The following is an 18,910-nucleotide window of genomic DNA, read 5'->3' on the forward strand; positions in this document are numbered from 1 at the left end:
CATCTGGATGTTATCATCTTTGAACAGTTATTCATACAGAAAGAGGAAATCAAAAGCATCATGCACACAAGATACCAAAATTACACTTTTCGATCTTCATTCAAAGTGCGTGTTTATGGTAATGTACGTATTTTGCTTTTATCTAAAGAAAGAGACCGCCATTAAAATTTTGTCTCTTAATTAGCACATTTATTGCGTTGATTCATTTGATCTTCATATAAAAATTGGATTGCTTATCATATAACCTGGCTATTTTTGCAATATATCATCATATACGTTTGTTACCACCATAAGCTCGTTCATTCTTGCGGCATGCAACTTTAGTATTTGGGTCTCACATTTGTGGGTGATTCATTTTGAATTTTCCCGCGTCCATTGAGCGCCCTCTAGTAAACTGGCCAATAGCAAAATGCCAAGCGGCAGTGTCCGTGTGTCATCTAGAATTCCGTGAGCAGGGCTTCAGCTGTGTTGTACCTCGACGAGCGGAGCCGGCAATTCGTCGCATTAGGTAAGGCTTGCGGTTATCTTTTGCAAAACTGTCCATGTACAGAAGGAAAGCAACGGCAAGATTCGTCTGCCCAATTTGCTGTTGATTATGTGAGTCCCCTCGAAGCTTAGTGAGCTCATATTACGCACCTCAAGTGTCTCTCTAACGATACAATGCGGACGATAACTGGTAGACCAAGCACATCATCGATACTATAGCACATTCCACTAGCCAGTTGCACACTACGAATCATAGATTCTTAGATATACCGTGTTATCGGATCCTTGTAAGAGGCCTGTATAAACGCAAGCGCAAAAATTTGGCGCGGATGCAGTATCGGTCGTGGTCTGGGCACCAAATGTTACAACCACACGGATGACATGGGATTTCGCGATAGGTGCGATTGATTTTTACCGGCTGATGGTGATTGCCTGCGCAGCTTAACCTGACCACGGAAATCGATTGTAGTGAAATTTTACGGTGATGTGGTAGTGCTAGGCGACTCTAATTAAAAGACGCAGACTGTCCTGCTGTGAATTTACTGGCTGCATGGGTTGTAAACGGAATATAGAGCGCCCAGAAATCTTTAAGACCTACTTGGTTTATGCAGGAAAATAGTTTGGAAAAGAACACACACATTGGAGCGGGCTCTTTACAAATGAAAAATATTTAGCGAATTTTTATAAGGGTGTTGTGAGGCGTTGTACCAACAAACGATCGATATGCACGCCGTGTTCGGTCGCAGAACGGCAATAATGTATTTTCTGCATCCATTACTGTAAGATAAAGAGGTAAGGCTTCTTTATCAGGGCTCATTTGTATTTAATTGCCGAACGTGGGCTAAATGTTTCAAGCGTGTCTTAGTCATTGTAGACAGTCTCTGAATAACAGCCATTAGAGAGTTCTCGAACGGTTTTGTGCGCAGCTAGCCAAATAACGATTAGAACTTGGGTAGTGCCTCTTAGCGCAAGATTAGCTAGTAACCGTAAACCAACACGATGTTTTGCGTGGCAATGATGACGTGTATCAAACGCTGTTAGAGGTTGTTTGCGTTGCGGACAGAGCCACCGATTGAATTAACAAGAGCAATGAACTGTAGGCAGCCGACATTAAGCGCTAATCGACTATTGCAATCCAGAGTCGTTGGTCTATGACTTGTCGATTGCATATGTAGAGAACAGCATGAAGAAGACTTAGAAACCGCAATTTGTGTTGGAAACGGTTCGTGCAATACCAGACCTCATGGACGGTGTAGCCTCTAACCAAGATCAAGATATTATATAGCGTTCGGTCTTCCGGTACTAAAGAACGAGTGCAGTTGCGGTAAGCTGAGAGGACACAACTCGAGCTTAGCGTTAGCCGGGTTAGGTTAAATGTTCTTGTTCTATCCCATTACCAGCGGTCAAGTAAGCTATCGGTAAACTTGGCCAACCAGTTTTTACCCTTAGTACGAGGGGACCCCTCGCTTCTTGGTTGGTCGTAAGACAAGAACTGTATTTACGACGTGATCCTCATGCGACACGTTACCCGAAAAAGGATACTGGCGGTGGTAACGCTCAGCGCGGAATCGTTATGATGGGTCTCTCTACCTGCCGTTTCGTCCCTGTCATATTAGTCTGATCTGTTACCGTTGACGCGGTAAACGAGCTCTGCAGTGGCTTGTAAAATGCTGTACGAGCTCATCAAGCCGTATCGTTTGTGTTGAGGCAAATGGAGATGCAGTGCGTTTAGCGTTCATTGACTTCGTCCCGCGCTCTCCAGAATAACTCGCATCCGGTGAGCGATTTCAATAATGGAGAGACCTGTTATGTCTTAATACGCGCATTTTTTGCCTTGTTATATTGTTGCAAAATAACGAAGAAAAGAGGGCGAAAGGTCGTGAACAGCGCCAGTTCTGAAGATCTTTACCCGTTTCCGCTCGTAGCGAGAAGTACAAGGGTGACGCTAAGTTGTATAGAAGCATCAGCACGGTGCTTCTGCCGGGTGAACTGGGTTGTTACGATAGGTGATTTGAATATTTTTGTAAAAGATCTGCGGCAGTTTGGTAATCGTGTGCAAGGGCTGTGTTGCTGATGAGCGCTATTTGATGGGTTCATTTGCTGACTGAATTTTTCTTTTCCTGGTGTAATTATATTGCTGTTAAGGCTGAAGAAATCTAGCGAGAGGTAAAGTAATCGAAATGTCCATGAAAGGATACGGGTAACGTGTGATTAATTCATCTTTTATATTAACTTATGTTTCCATACGAAGTCTTTTACCAGTCCCTAAACCTACCTAAACAATAGCTGAAGTTTGAAACGATTATTGATTTTATCGAAATAATGGCTAAGTATTCACTTGCAACGACTGGATTTCCCCTGTTAATAGGGTGTAAGATCGACGTCCGCTGGCTATTGCCGGGAGTTCATTGGCTCCTGGTTTACTGCTCGTGGTTCATTGGGCGACAAGTTTCTCCGAGCCTCAATATCCGACGCCTCCCTACGGTGCTGCTAGTGATGTTTAGTCGGTTTTACTCTTGCCAAGTAGCATGACATAGAAGATAGAAATACTGTTATGTTACAGGCGCAGTACACATGTATACTTGTCCTTCACGTTCCATATATTTTGTGTGCTTTGTGTTAGTTGCTTATTTTCTTGTCTACACAGCTAGAAAGGTAGAACGGCCTACCCTTGCACAATACAAAAAGCAAAAGTACCAGGCCATGCAAATATAAATAGAAGAACGGACTAATTCTTGGTTCTAAGTCTTGGTTCGCGTTATCGGAATTCAAGTATTTTCATGTTTACAATGCTGCTATATATAACAAAACACTGACCTTAAAACATTACATGCATGCGCTTTTGTAAAGAGAACGACACTGAATATACAATTAACAGAAAATGTGTATGTCCTTCTTACTTATGAACACTACGCATATTGAATATTCATTGTTAAGCGACGTATGCTGTAGGTCGTATCGATTGCTTTACCATTGTGGTGTTCCACCATCCATGCTTTACCATTTATTTTATTATCAGTAGACAGTTCGGATTAATATATGCAAAAACTTTCTCCGCATATCTAGTTTTCTATTGCGTTGCTTGCAACGCCGCGAATCGATTAACCGATTTTTCATATGTCCCTAATTAACGTGGTCAATTAATAATTGGTTTGTTGACAACTCATTTCAGATCCTACAGCAGAGGTACCACGATGGTGAAATGGGCGTACTGCCTACAGTTAGGGTGCGTCGGGGTGTTTTATGTATTGGCGTCAACACAGGCAACGGTTTCAGACGAAACAACTTACAAGTCGCCAGTTCCCGCTGGTAAAGTGTATTTTGCGGAAAATTTTGATATTGAACAGGACTTCCGCCAGCGATGGGTCTCTTCCAAGGCGAAGAAAGATGGCCAAGAGTTTGCGTATGACGGAAAGTTTGAAATTGGACATTCAGAGGACAAGAATAGGCTACATGGGGATTTCGGATTAGTATTAAAGACTAAAGCGAGTCATCATGCAATTAGTGCGGCATTGAAACAACCTTTTTTGTTTGATTTCCTTCCAATTGTCATCCAGTACGAAGTTCAGTTTATGAATGGTATGGAATGTGGTGGCGCTTACCTGAAACTGCTTAGTCAACCGACGGATGGCAAGAGCACGCCTGATCTCCTTGCGTCGCTCAACGATAAAACGCCGTATAGCATTATGTTCGGCCCGGACAAATGCGGCCTGCAGCAGAAGCTTCACTTTATTATCCAGCATAAGAACCCGATAACGGGTCAACTCGAGGAGAAACACTGGAAGGATGCTGTCAATGCAGGCAAGGCGATGAATGGGAAGTTTGGCGATGTGTTCACCGATAAACGACCTCATCTATACACGCTGGTACTGAATCGAGACAGCACATTCGAGATCTCTATCGATGGTCGTCTTGAAGTTCAGGGGAGTTTGTCGAATGACATGGATCCGCCAATCTATCCACCAAAGGAGATTGAAGACAAAGATGATGTAAAACCTGCCGATTGGGACGAACGCGAGAAGATTTCTGATCCTGAGGCGGTCAAACCAGAGGACTGGGATGACACCCAGCCCGCCGAGATTCCCGACCCAAAGGCCGAGAAACCGATTGGGTGGCTCGATGACGAACCGCTTCTTGTTCCTGATCCGGAGGCCAAACAACCTAACGACTGGGACGAGGATATGGACGGTACATGGGAGGCGCCCTTAGTCGATAATCCGAAGTGCAAGGAAGTAGGCTGCGGTAAATGGGAACCTCCAGTAATCGCAAATCCGAAATACAAGGGTGTTTGGCATCCGCCCATGATTGATAACCCGGCATACAAGGGCAAGTGGCGGCCACGCAAGATACCCAACCCGGATTATTTCTTCGACGAACGACCGTTTAATTCTATTCCAACAGCTGTTGCCGTTGGTTTCGAGCTGTGGTCAATGACAGATGGAATTTTGTTTGATAATCTGATTATCACCGACGATCGAACGGTTGCCACACAGTATGCAGAAGACAGTTTTAAGCTAAAAATCCGAAATCTTGACAAGGACAACAAGTCATTTTTTGACGAGACAATGGCCTCGTTTGTCGACTATTCGACGCAGTACCCTTGGCTATGGGGCATTTACGTGCTTGCCGTCGGCATCCCCGCTGCCCTAATCATCAGCTATTGCTGTATGTCGAAGAGTAACCGCGACGAGGAATTGATTCGTAGGAAGAAATCTGACCTCGAGGGAGACGAGGCGTTACTCCCTGAGAGCGAGAAGGCCGAGGAAGACCAGCCAAATGTGGCTGGCGGGGATGTAGCAGATGACATAGCAGATGGCGTGGAAGACGACGCGGCTGAAGACGAGGCTGATCAACACGAAGAATCACCCGGGGGATCAGGGTCGCCGGGGTCTGCATCAGCCGTATCAGTAGCGGCAGATCAAAGCGATGAGGAAGGTGTCAAAGAATCCGAGGAGACGGGAGGAACAGGAAAACAAACAGGAACCCGGCAAAGAAGAAAGGCTCGTAAAGACTAAGTACTCTGCGACAGCAGTAAGTATAAAGGGAGAGCCCTATATCATGGTGGAAACGGGAAAAGATCGATGGAGCACTCTAAACAAGGTCGATCGCAAGTCATCTTTTTCAGCGTCCTCATAGTCTTCGTTAGACATTCGAGCAAATGGTGTCCACCGCCGTAACTAGAATCATATCGGAGAATACCTTCTCGGGCTTCGGCGTGCCTTGAGGTTATCACCGATAAGTATATAAATGAATATATTGGAATGTTTAGACATTTTAGAGATACCTGCTAGAGAAGATGGAGTGAGTTACAAATGGTGTATGAGGCTACTATGCAGGACATTAAACACATATGGATAGAAGCAATAGGCAACAGATAAAGTTGTAACAAAAACAAGAAATTTACAAAAAGCTGATGTGCCCCATTTGCTAGCTTGGGCAAATGTAGGAAAAGAGAAAAAAGGTATGAGGTAGTGTGGAGAGGTAGCTTGCTTTTAAGATTTACGAAATAATTAGACAAGGCACCTGGCACATGAAGGTAGCAATAGATGCACCTTTAACAAATGCTGTTATGACGTGCCTAGATCTATCGTGTAACTGGGCGGGTGTGTGGTGGACGTGTGGCCTGCGTTTGTTGAGAGAAAGCTGTAGAGAAAGAATACGTCTCGGTCATTAGAATTATACTATAGTACTACCATTTGTTATAACATTTTATTTTCCCGAATAACAACTCTATATAAAAGTAACAACAACAACAACAACAACTAGTTATAAAAATAGCCCACCAAAAACTTGCGTCATTTATATGCAGTAATGAAGCTGTGCGACGGAACATTAACAACAACAACGATGGAGAGAGAGAGAGAGAGAAAGTGAGAGAGCGAGAGAGCTAGAGAGAGCAAAGGTGAGAACGGGGGACTGCTTAGCAGAATAGCAGAATACCACCAACTAGTACTCGCATTGCACGCGCAAACTTCATCCCTAAGTGCTCTTTTAATTGTAGTCGTTTGACCAGCTGTAACTCATTGTATATGTACAATAATCACCACAAAAAAAGGAAGCCCAGTAAAAATAGCAGAGCAAAAAGGGCAGGGGTAGCGGCACATTTTGAAATGCAAAAACCAATTGGATAGTCGTCCATTGTCAGTATATAAAGAGAATTGGGTCCCCGATGCAAGATGCGAGCCAAAGCCGTAGCCGCTACCATTAGAATGAATCATTGCACAAAAGTACTATACACAAATGTGTTTTGGCAACCGTACCGGTTTAGTATCTAGCCTCGCTATAAGCCTTCACGGATGTATCGTCTGTCAATGTGCAATGCTACAAAGGCTTGTTACCGAGTGTGCCACTGGCATGAGAAGACAGGCAAGATAAGCGTGCGTCTCAGGATAACGTGGTGTTGGTGTGGTGAAAAAAAACGGTACTGCTACTGATGACGGGAGTTGTCGCGCTAATGATGGCTTTAAGAACGATAATGAAAGTGATGATAAAAAGCTGGTATCGTGATGGAAGCTTGTGAAAGCGTATGGCAGGCTCTCTCGTAGAATGCGGAATAAGAATCGTATATATACATTAAACGTCGTTTTCAAAGAGAATAAACCGGAAAGGGTGTACCGAGATACGCCTTGTTTTCAGAGGTTACTTTTCCAGGCAAAGAAAGACTAACAGTTGGCGCAAAACTCGAACATGTAAACACGATCAGACAGCCGGTGTTACGTGGTTATAGAAAGTATACGGGACGCAATACATATTGCTGAGTTGATTTCGCAATAATAACGTAAAGCTGAAATTATATCACATTAGATGAGCAAGTCGCTGTTGGTTTATAATGAATTCGGATGCTTCGATGAAATTTTAGAAACGAACAGAAAAAACAACATAATTGATTACTGTTAATATTAAAGATGCTTACTAAAAAAAGTGTTCCGTCATTTTTAAATGTTTCTTTTAGTTTAATTCTTAGAGTATAATTTAGATGTACTCGGCATTGCAACTACGATAATGGTACATTCGACGATAACAGGCAGTTAATATATATCAACGACTGTTCGTCGCTCAGTAAAATGGACAGAGCTTACCTAGGACTTATTCTGCAAAAGAATTAGTGCAATGGCACCTGTCGAATTTTCCAAGTAAAATGTCAGTTTGACCACTACATTGGCCATTATTTTTCTAACGCATTATTTTTTCAATTACAGTTGTGTTGGCTATAGCATTAATAGCCATCTTGAAACAGCTGCAAAGAGTTTTCTTGCTTTACAGTTCAATAAAATTCACTCCAAACAGTCAAGAAATACTAGGTTTTGCTAATGTGTGCGCTTCCAAAGACACCCTTCTAACCTCGCTGTACCGATGTTTTTCGTTCCCCGGTGTTTCCGTCTTTATCAAGATAGAAGTGAAGTTCGACTGATGTTGAATAGAAAAATCATTATATATATACGAAACTATGCGCTAAAAAGCTGCTAAACTAGTGGCGCACAACTTCAGTTCACGACGTAGAAGCAGAAGCTGCAACAATGGGCTCACACGAGTAATAATTATTATTACGTTAACATTTATGTTCCTCATATAGTATTGCTAGATCATACGGTGAAGATATATAAATAAATGTTTAAAAAAATTATTATTAATAATTCATAAAAATCATTTGTACTGTTCCACTTCGAAGCGAAGTGTGTCTACGCCCCGTTTTAAATTAAGGCCACAACTGTCGTCCATGTCTTTGTGGGCAAACATGTCATCCAGCGAACCATTACGGAGATGAGTAAATGCAAAAAAATCTACTCGTAGATAGACGATGAACAGCTGAAGCAAGATAAAAAAAAAACAACGATATAGAACCACTGTACTTGGAAGGCTTCGAGCTGGGGTGTCAGGAAGGCTTGTCCAGTAAACGGGCAATGCGATGGAACAAGCCCATTATAAAGAACTTCAAATTGTAGATCCCGAGCTGAAATCTATCACGGTTTCCAAGCAAGATAGTTAAGACGAAATGCAGCAAGCGTTTATAAGACATTTATAGAATCTGCCATAGGCAACGAAGTAGATAATCAAACATACACCGATCAGTACGCTACACCCGAGTGAGACTCAATGAGGAAAGAACAATCATTCAAACATAAAGCAAAACAAGATAGAGCAATGGAGAGGTTAGAAAGTTAGGTTCCATTCATTTAGATGTTATGGCGAGTTAATGAAGAGTTCGGTTTGTGTTGACGACTACTTGACAAGTTGCAGAAGAAAATTGCTGGTGTACGAAATGCAAAAAAAAAATCGATAAACTGTTGCTGATTATAAAAGTCTTTTAGATAAAGACGAAAACTTGGCTGTGAAAAATTTTGGTACAAAACAGTGTCTTTAGAAGTACACATTTCATAATGTCACATCATTTGCGCGAACTAATTGATCCATAGAGCTAAACAAAGAGCGCAGTAATTTCTATTTTCGGAAACGCAAGAATTATCGAAAACCATATGAGACTTTGGATTTAGCGAGGGTGAAACAAAACTTCTCGGATTTTCGAGAATTCAATTAATGAAAACTAATGTTTTTCATCCATACTCAAATTATTAGTAGTGTGTGTCTGTATTAAGTAAATCAGGCAAGATCGAAGAAGAACCGAAATTTCTAAACTTGTTCGAAATTGTTGCACTAACAACAAGTTGAACCAAGGATATGCACGAACATCACATCACCATCGAAGTAACCATAGCAGCAAAGAAACGTGCACAGCAGGACAAGTACACCGTTTCAGGATGGAGGGGCCTTACATTTAGATGAGTGCATATAGTATGATATAAAGCATATGCGAACATAAAATAACCAGGTAATAACAGAAAAAAAAAACTGAAGATCAATACATTGGAGAAAGCGGAAAGCGTCGAAAGCAAACACCGTGTCTCACGCTGATTGCTACGCAGCGTTTTCCTCTATGCGTTGAACGCGTCGATGAGCGGAAAAGACGTGCATGGTCGTCTGTCTCGTCATTCTATATATATATATATATATATATATGGAAGAGATGTAGGAAAGAGTCTACCTAAGTGAAGGAGGTGTCGCGAAATGGCGTGGACAGCAGGGGTCAATAAGGCTATTGTGAGGAAACAAGAATGTCGAACAACTAAATAAAAGGTAAATATTTGCTAAAATCCACGTTATTTTAATTCTATTTGTATAAGGGATACTCGGCGTGATTAGATAGTCAGCTTAATCAAAGCTACAACACCAAAGCGATGTTTGAGAGAGAGATAATGTTTACAACTAATTAGCGTTAATTACACACTTTTCATAAATATTATTTATATAACGAAAATACTTGTATCCTTTTTTTCATATACAGGGTTAGCCACACGTCGTTGGATAGTTTGAAGGAAAGTGTCTGGATTGTTAAGCAGTTTTTATCTCACATCAAATAAAGTAGCACGAAATAATATGACAAAAATAATATGACCCACCGAAGCAACCATAATCACAGAAGATCAGCTAATCATTAATGAGAATATGCGATTGGAAATTCAAGCTAAACTGTGCGCATTGATAAGCCGATATTAAGGTGTGTTTATGACGTCTGTGACTACTGATTGACTTTCCCGCCGAGTTTGACATCGAAGAACTAGCAGGCTGTCCTTTTTATGAAAATCATGTTGATTGTTTTCTTTAAATCTGCAAACCTTACCTTCGGTTGTGCAAGTAATGGGTGACGCAAGGATCCGATTTTCACAGTCTTATATACCAGTTCGGCTTTTTGGTCAAAAGGAAAAACCGTAAATATCGTACAACCATAGATTATGGAAAACTGAACGCAGGGACATTTCCAGCGAATTTTACATGTCATTGACAAATGATCTGCAGAACACAGTACTTCACACTCAATCTTGCCTGGGAATATTTTCAAACACCTACAGTATTTGGAACAACTGAAAGGCCAGGTTTTGTTAGACCGGAGAACGAATTTGTTCAATGTGTGATAAAGGGTGAGCTTCTCAACGCCCTTCAGTGAATCCTAGGAAATGATAGTGGGTCAAAAAAATACCGGTGTATGATTTGCGTTTTTTAATGATCAAATTCCAGTGAGGACGGGTACGACCAACTGACTAGTACCAAAAGAATACCGAAAGAATTAGCCGATGTTCGACTAACAGTTCGCTTGCAGAACGTTGCTTGTCACTGAATTTCTAGAATTTTATCTTTCGAAAGCTGCAACCCAGACGAGAAGTAGAAAACTGAAGGCCGTCCTTAAGTACCCGAAGCTAGAAGAATGCAATCAGAGTGAAGGGACTAAAGTTGTTGCAACGATTTTTAAAAGAGTATGTGACATCTGCAACGCCACTAAGTACGTAACGGTTGCTTATCTACTGAATAGTAGCAGCAACAGGAAGAGAGTGAAATAACTTATGTTAGCAAAGAAGAAAATGTGACTTCATGTATGTTCAAAGGTGATGTGCTGCTGACAGCATATATTACAACAGTAGCTTTTCAGTTAAATTGAGAGATAGTCTCCCTATCAAATAAAGTGAAGAATAAAATGCGTGTTCTAGCATGTTAACGATTCAATGTTTTTTAGTCACTAACCTAACCTTTCAAAGCTCGACCATTCCTGATACATTGTGAAGTCAAATTTCGTTCTTTGCCGAAGGCGCCGTCATACCCGGTTTTATATGGGCAATAATACACAACCTTAGAAGGGGTTCGATTGGGTATTTTTACTGCTAACATTTTCTTGCCCTTAAAAAAAAATAAATAAAAAAAAATGTTGTCGCAGCGTCATCGCAGCGCACTTCTTGCACAGTAGTTCCTGCTCTATACAACTTGAGTGAAATGTAGGAACCGAAATAGGCAGTTCATCATTCCAAGCAACAACCTAATCTTATATTAAAAATACAATTATCGAAACAGAGACTCATACACGAGATTTAGCACACGCGAGTGTCTCATGCCATTGAGGCTCGTTGATCTGTCCGGGATAATAAAATATAAATAAAGGGACTATTGTGAAGGCGAAGCCCATTTCAGTACATGAATCTACAGAAAATCAGCTTCGTTTTAAAGTTTACTGAGACCAACATCTCATCCTCTGTATACGGCTGAACGCCGTGTATCTCTGATTATACGTCTGTTCCGTGTGGCGCTAATTACATAGTGACTCATTCACGTCTGCGTAAAATGATCTAGCAGGAACGTGTTTGCCCACTAAACTTAAAGACATGTCATGAACTTCCTCGTGGTTTCACCGCTGATCTTGTCACGACGATACACGAAAATGGTGAAGCCGCAAGCTAAGTTTAGCTGGCGCTAACAGTCTAATAACTCAGCTTTGCTAGAGGCATTCGAGAAAGTGAGCGGTACTTCGAAATATAATTATTATAGAATCAACGTGTGAAAAATGTTTTTCGTGTTTTACGTTTGCTACTCAAGCCGTCAGGTAGTATTTCAGATGGCTGGCTTCTGTCAATACTAAACGAAATGTGCCCACTGCCAGTCAAACTTAGACCACCTCACAAGCTATTCCTAAGTTGAACAGGCAAACACGTTACCGACTGCGCTATACGACGTGGATACGAAGCACTAATTTTGTAATAAAGAAACGTCCCGCTAACCGTTCGCGCATGCTTTCAGCAAACGTCCTTCTCAAATCATTTTCAAGTGAATAATTAAACAACTGTTGACGTTTGGCAGAGTTTGTGTTTCTAGTTAGTTTCTATTTCGGCCGGACCACAGACGCGGAAATAGCGAAATATTCTTCTATCTAAACGACGAACGCAATAAACAAAGCGACATGTCAGCTTTCTAATTTTAGCCATACATTTTTTTAAATCGGTATGCTTAATATCTGCAGCTCCAGAAACACAACACGGTAATACCTGCTTGCCAAAGGCATCAAGCGCTTTTTGATATTTACCCGGATTAGACTTTACAAATAACCAGGCTGAATTTGGCTATCACGCTAACACCATCATTAAGCTTTACCTACTTCCTTTCACACAAAAACGTTCATTTAAAACCTGGTTTTCTTGTGAGTATTGGGTCGCCGTTTTGTACAAAACGTAACGTAATGAATTGTAGCTGTTTGGATTTTTTTTACATGTGCAATTTTATTTTCATTCAAATCGTGTAACTTTAATTTCAACGACCTCCTGGTATCTGGCTGGTAGCTTTTTCCGCTGCTATAGAATTTCTAGAGTAATAGAACAAAAATCTATGAAGTTTCGAAGAGCAATTTCTACAATCCAAATATTTTTTTTTACGAAAAAGCTGTTAACATTAACAAAAATAATCTGTGTAATAATAATTGTTTCCGGTACATTTCAGTCATTATAGACGAACCAGAACTCATAAAGCTGTAGTACGTAACGCCTGTATTAGCCCACTAACGTACACCATATATTCTTAAAGCTATACAATCGCTTTAGCATGATGCCCCATCAGTCGCATGCGCCTATTGATGTGATCGTGCTTTATTACCATAGAGAATCGATCGTTCATCGCAGGTTGCAATTAAGTGCAAAAATGGGCCACTGCAGCAGCGTGAGGGCAAAAAAGAACGTCCATACATTTTTGTTTTTTATCCTTGCTCAAATCACGCAGCACTATTTGCCAATTTTTTTTACCTTATTAAGTTGACTGAGGCAAACAAGTATGGCATTTTTACGCACGTTAAACTTGAATACTACTACTCATGCATTTTGAGATGGGTCCGATTTCACCACAGCTCTTAACTCGTTGTGATCTATCGAGGGTCTTCAACAGTGCTCATTTTTGAGTTCAAAGTTTCCTTTCGGGCACTTGTTGAACTAACGGTTAAAGATATTCCTAGTTGTAGAGCCTTTAGCAAATGCAGAGCTTGTCTTCACTACTAAAATTTTATAATGGGACTTATACTCGCGGAAACTTAAAAATTGTGATTTTTCATGGCTTACTATGGTTTATTTGTTAAAAGCCTGAATGAATATACAAGCAAACACTCCTATATTTCGAAGTGTACGAGCGCACCTCGAAGAGCAAAGAAGTTCCGCTAAATGTCACCAATTATAAAATAGCGTTATTTTGAAATATGAGACTAATGTTTGCCACTTTTCATTCTGAATTACCAATTATTAAAACCAAAAGAAAACGTAAAGGGTCATTATGGAGTTTGAAGTCAAATCTCTTTAAAAGGGTGAACCACTCAAAGCTGTTTTCATGACAACTGAATACAAAAACAGACTCAAGGTGATCCCTTGAATAAATGCAAAGAATATGTACCTTAAAAAAAATACTGTTTGCGTCACAAAATCCGCAAACAATTTTTTTTTTGTCTTTTAACACTAACTGTCTTTACCAAAAGACAACAGATTCTATATTACTGTTGTTAAAACGTCTACTTTTGACTGCATTTATTGTTGTTGCATGCCGTATAGCGTGTATAGACGTGTGATCCGTCCACCTTACATTTATCACTTAACTCTGAAATAATTAATTGCTATATTTCCTTTTACTACAACAATGCTCATCAGAGCTGCTCATCATAAACCCAAAAAGGCATCTTTCATCTGACTACACGTCGAAGTATTTTTTTCAGACCATTTTATCATGTATTTCAGGCAGATTCCTGCTGTCTAAACCGTTCTCCGTACGGTATTGTCAGGCCTGATTGACCCAACTTAATAAACGTTCGCATTTCATTTGGGTTTCTATTTTATTGTCACCTTCGTCATCCGGCCGAATCATTGTCATCCGACTGCAAGATCGTATATACAAACTGCTAAAAGCGTTTTGCCGTTTTTCAGAAAAGAAGACGGTACCATTTGTAGATGACGCATCCTATTCTATTTTACTTTCGTCTCGCCCCTAGAGATAAGTTTGCAACTGCTACTTCTCAGTTACTTGCGGTACCACATCTGTGCACTGTTCATACGCTTAATCTTTCTCTGAAGCAACAGGATGCCATACATCAGCGCCTCAGCTGTAGGTGGACATCCGGGTACGTAAATGTCTACAGGGATAATACGATCACAGCCACGGACAACTGAATACGAATAATGATAATAGCCACCACCTGCAAAGAAAGCAAAACCAAAACATATCGTTGAGAAGCACAAAAAACTGTTTACAGGGACAAATATTTTATTAAATGGCCAGTGCGCAAAGCCAGACGAAAATACAGATAGCAACATACGTAGGTATTTGTAACAACAAATAGCCAGTTCTTTGTGGGGCATACAGTTGCATCCGCCATCTGAAACATCCTAGGTTTAATGTAGTAACGAGCAGAAATCACTTGCTGTGCGGGCAAGACGTCAAGTTCCGACAGAACCGTAAAAACTGATCTCATTCTACTAAACCTGACGCATTATTAATATGACATATTGAGCACCTTCCATAAAAATCAGGTAACAAATATAAAATTATGTTTAACGAACAACTGAATCAAGCTGTCATCACTCCAGCATCACTCTCATAACTTGAAATCATCAATAGCGGTACGTCAATACATTATATTTGTGGCATGATCATACCATTGGCGCATGATCCCATGGAGATCACCCAACACGGGTCAACCATTTGATCGTAGACTTTCCGAAGAGCCGGCGCCATTTTGTTGGTGACGGTTCCGGCAACAATAATGACGTCCGCTTGTCGCGGAGAAGCCCGAAACACGACGCCGAAACGATCCATGTCATATCGTGGAGCAGCGATGTGCATCATCTCAACGGCACAGCACGCAAGGCCGAATGTCAGCGGCCATAGCGAGCCTTTTCTGGCCCAGTTTACTAAGTCATCTGCACGGGCTAGTGCGTACTCCACTTTATTAGTCTTGAAGTCGATCTGAGTTTAAAAAATGAAACAAGAAGTGAGTTATGTCTTCACTCTAATTTCACGTTGAGGTAAAGAAACTTTTCTTTTACGAAATTCGTTAATGCGATATCAGTTAGGGATCAGTGCATACCGTACTATTTATTAGCTTATTGAATAAAGTAATTTCGCTCAGAATCTCGCTTTCGTACGAAGTAGAATTGTTCAGCATCCTACGTCACAAAAAACGGACTGATTATATAGAGCTGCGTTAAAGCGTAAAATAAGTAGAAAACGAAACGTTAGTGCCAGAATCTGTGTCTTTGACATCAATTTAGCCAATTTTCTTTTTTTATATCCAAGAGCTATAAATATAAGTAAGGTCCTGAGCAAACGGTACCTCATTTTAAGTCATTTACAGTTCTTTCGTATTTCGACATTAGGGTGAGTAATACCACCTAGTAACCTTACTTGAAAGGGTGAGTATCCTGGACGCGTAAGGGTGGCTTCATCGTTTCCGGCAGGCTGATCACCAATCTGCTCTTTTTGTGCGGCACTGGAACTAATCGATGTATTTAAAGGACACGCAGATACCAACGGAAAGCCGGTCAAGCCGCTCCGCTGGACTTGCCACCGAAGCCCTGAATCGTGTAAAAAGCAAGTACACACAAAGCAAACAAGAATAAAACTATAAAGGAGATATATAGTCAAACTGAGAAATACTAAAGTAAAAGATGAATTTACTTAATATTGTTAAAGAAAAATTGCAAGGAAAATATACGAGCGTTTTTATGCACTGCCCATAAATACATTCTCTTAGTGAGGATAAACTAGTCAAATGCTATACTATGAATGTTCACGAAATTAACTAATGATGTTCCCATTTATATTCAACATGGCTAAAACACAGTACTTATTTTTCTACTGAATAGAGGTAAAAAGGCACACTGAAATAACGTATAGCCTGCCTTTCTTCAGGTTAGTTTAGCAGTATTGTAGCAAGTTTGAAATTCATGGTTTGTTTCGAGTGGGACACAATGAATGCGTGGAATTTTCACTTTGCCAAGCTAATTTAATACGCAAAGTTTAATATAATAACCTATATAATACCATAATTATAACCTAACCTAACCTTAACCTAGTTACAGGAAAGCCTAATGTGGAAGCTTATCTACATGAAAAACATGCAAGTACTTTATTGAGTCATTTGCAATGACATCTTCTATAATGTAGTGGGACGTAATCATTACATATACGCCGCCGAAGCTATAAATTAATCAAAAACAAGAACACAGGTGCAATGACTCTTTTATAATGACTCTCTAATAATTAAGCAAGAACTATAAAATACTATAGTGGTTGTTCTCTTCTAAATGGAGCAGGGTACATTTGGTAAACCTGCCTTACGTACTCAGGAGGTACACTTTAGGGCTATATGATGATCACTGGCCTACGTTGATGCCAAGTACCTCTTCTTCTTAATATGTACAATATACATCCGGGGACTACTGTTATACTTAGCCATTTTGTCGCATTTGAGTTCGATCTATAACTCGGTATAATAATAATGGAACGCTAACCTAATGGCTAGCAAGTATTTGTTCTCAAGGTACATATTCGGTTAAGGATTTCTAAACTAAGCAACACCACAAACCAATATGTACCCTCCAAAGTAGGCTACATTCAAAAGGCCGACGTTAGCAGCTCATAAATAACCGAACATTTACTAATACTGTATTATCACTCGATACTGCAATTTACAACCGCTCTCAGTTAACAACACACTCGACCAAACAGATTTCACTCGTCCTTTGGACGTTATCGATTTAAGTGTTTCGGCACAAATGACCAAGGAGCCAAATGTTGAATTCAGGCGAAAATTCACGCCGAATTTCAGTTCTCACCTTGAACAACCCTGAGCATTTTGCTGTGTCCGCGAGATCACCAACACACCAATGCTGCCTATTGGCACCTACGGAGATCATAACAAACACTTAACTCGTTCACTTGCTCAACCGTCTGTTATGTTGTCATAACAGACTACCAGCTGCTATATGACGATGCTCTTTGATTGTTTCAGTAGCTCGCGGGCTATCGTCAGCTACTTCTGGTAATACGACCACATTTAATAATTATTGTTATCATTATTATTATATAATGAATATTTCGATTAATTTTGTTAGTTTGAATGGCAGAAACGTATTGTCTGCATAGATGGCCCTTGTAGATACGTGTTCTACGATATTGGCTGACAAGGTAAATCGATGAAGAGTATTAATTGATACGATACCACATTTACTTTTTATAATAATATGATAGGCTTTTCGAGCGTTAGAAGGCCGACATAGCTTCGAGGGGACTAACGAGGTGGTTCAAGTTTTGCTTGCGTTACTTGCCTTTAAGCACTACTTCAGCACGAAGTGTGGTGTTGCATTTTTGTTTGTTTGAAAAGTACAAGGGAAAACATATTTAACGGTTCAGACCCTGCTGCCGGGGTATTCGTCTAGTACTACGGAACTTCAATTCACCAGACGTTGGTTTCCGTGTGCTCTGGTTTAGATTTGAAGGTGATTATAATATTGCTTTAAATTGGTTTAGGATTTATACTGCTTCAAGGGGATCAACAAAAATTTGGAACATGGGAAACATGGAACCCTTTGGCATTTTTCGGAATACACATTTATTTAAAAATTGACGTGAGAAAAAGAATTCGAAAATATATAGAGCATCACTTCCAGTACCCAGCACAAGGCGCGTAAGTTTCTCTCACTAAATTTGAAAATTCTTCAACTTGATAATTTGCAGTTGTTTTTCTCCTTGTTCACGGGAACAGTCTTTCAGCAAAATGCTTCGTTCAGGAGAGATAGTCTTATCTGCTATGGTAATTCAGTACCACAACTCGTCAACAGTATTTGTTGGTAGACAAGAACTTAAATGAAGAGCATTTATATGGCACAACAGCTATTTATCGCGCCCTGTCCTACTAAAAAAGCATTTTTAGGAGTTGCCTATATGGAACAAAATAATAATTCACTAAGGAGTTGTTCTAAGTTCTAATGGTTAAGTTTACAGCTAAATGGACTGGTCAAGTCATCACTGTGAAGTTTATTCATTGGATTGTGCTCATGGTTCTCTATACCTTACTAATACTACTATCCAGATATTCAAAATGTTGTCATTAAAAAAGGTAGTCTCTAGTTTGGGTTTAGCTGTATACCTAGATATACGCGGAGGCTATACAAGTGCAGTATTTGGATCAGATTTCTTCGTATAAAATACCATTAATTGAATGATTCACCTTTCTGTATTACTTATAATAGCCACTAACGTTTCGTATCTATAAGAGTTGGCTTCGCCAAGAGGTCTATCTTTTCTATCTCCTTCCGTACTTTAAAGTCACCTAATAGGTATCTCAAGGTTTAAATTTGGCCTTAGGTAGGCCAAGACCGTTTAGTAAAAATAGCAATAGGAAAGTATAAGAATGCTGAAAATAACAGTCCGAAGCCCTGTAGGAGATGGGACAGCTGAGAAACAGCAATTAATATAGATATTAACGACTAGTTTTTCATTTCAATACCTATTTTGTTCGTTTCGATCATTTATATCAATTCGAACGGACTCATTGTTTATAAGTGTGCAGGAAGTACACCGT

The 18,910-nt window shown here is 40.2% G+C and overlaps 2 protein-coding genes across 6 annotated transcripts; one reads left to right on the forward strand and one right to left on the reverse strand.

Annotated features, from left to right (window-relative positions):
• Window positions 1–171: 171 nt before the first annotated feature.
• Window positions 172–8,130, forward strand: LOC111262257 (calmegin). Of its 5 annotated transcripts, none has more exons than XM_022836369.2 (2): window positions 172–884; window positions 3,659–8,130. In XM_022836369.2, exons 1-2 carry the CDS (start codon window positions 868–870, stop codon window positions 5,499–5,501), a joined length of 1,860 nt encoding a protein of 619 aa, XP_022692104.1. In that variant the 5' UTR covers window positions 172–867; the 3' UTR covers window positions 5,502–8,130. The 5 variants fall into 5 exon arrangements, with proteins under 5 accessions (XP_022692104.1, XP_022692106.1, XP_022692105.1 ...); XM_022836371.2 differs by having other exon boundaries at window positions 172–597; XM_022836370.2 differs by having other exon boundaries at window positions 172–508.
• A 4,422-nt stretch (window positions 8,131–12,552) lies between these two features.
• LOC111262259 (uncharacterized) lies at window positions 12,553–17,309 on the reverse strand. The gene is made up of 4 exons (XM_022836378.2): window positions 17,163–17,309; window positions 15,730–15,899; window positions 14,982–15,291; window positions 12,553–14,521 (listed from the first exon to the last, which is right to left on the reverse strand). The coding sequence occupies exons 1-4, from the start codon at window positions 17,179–17,181 to the stop codon at window positions 14,346–14,348; spliced, it is 675 nt and encodes a 224-aa protein (XP_022692113.1). The 5' UTR covers window positions 17,182–17,309; the 3' UTR covers window positions 12,553–14,345.
• Window positions 17,310–18,910: the final 1,601 nt, after the last annotated feature.

The sequence above is a fragment of the Varroa jacobsoni genome, unplaced genomic scaffold, assembly GCF_002532875.2.
Source record: "Varroa jacobsoni isolate VJ856 unplaced genomic scaffold, vjacob_1.0 scaffold_641, whole genome shotgun sequence".
NCBI lineage: Eukaryota > Metazoa > Arthropoda > Arachnida > Mesostigmata > Varroidae > Varroa > Varroa jacobsoni.

What these genes read in the sequence shown, in the direction of transcription:
- LOC111262259 (XM_022836378.2), bottom strand. An exon ending in CAGGATACTCACCCTTTCAA is followed by an intron (nt 15,292 to 15,729) that starts GTAAGGTTACTA and finishes TTTTAAACTCAG; the next exon opens with ATCGACTTCAAGACTAATAA. An exon ending in CATGGGATCATGCGCCAATG is followed by an intron (nt 14,522 to 14,981) that starts GTATGATCATGC and finishes CTTTCTTTGCAG; the next exon opens with GTGGTGGCTATTATCATTAT.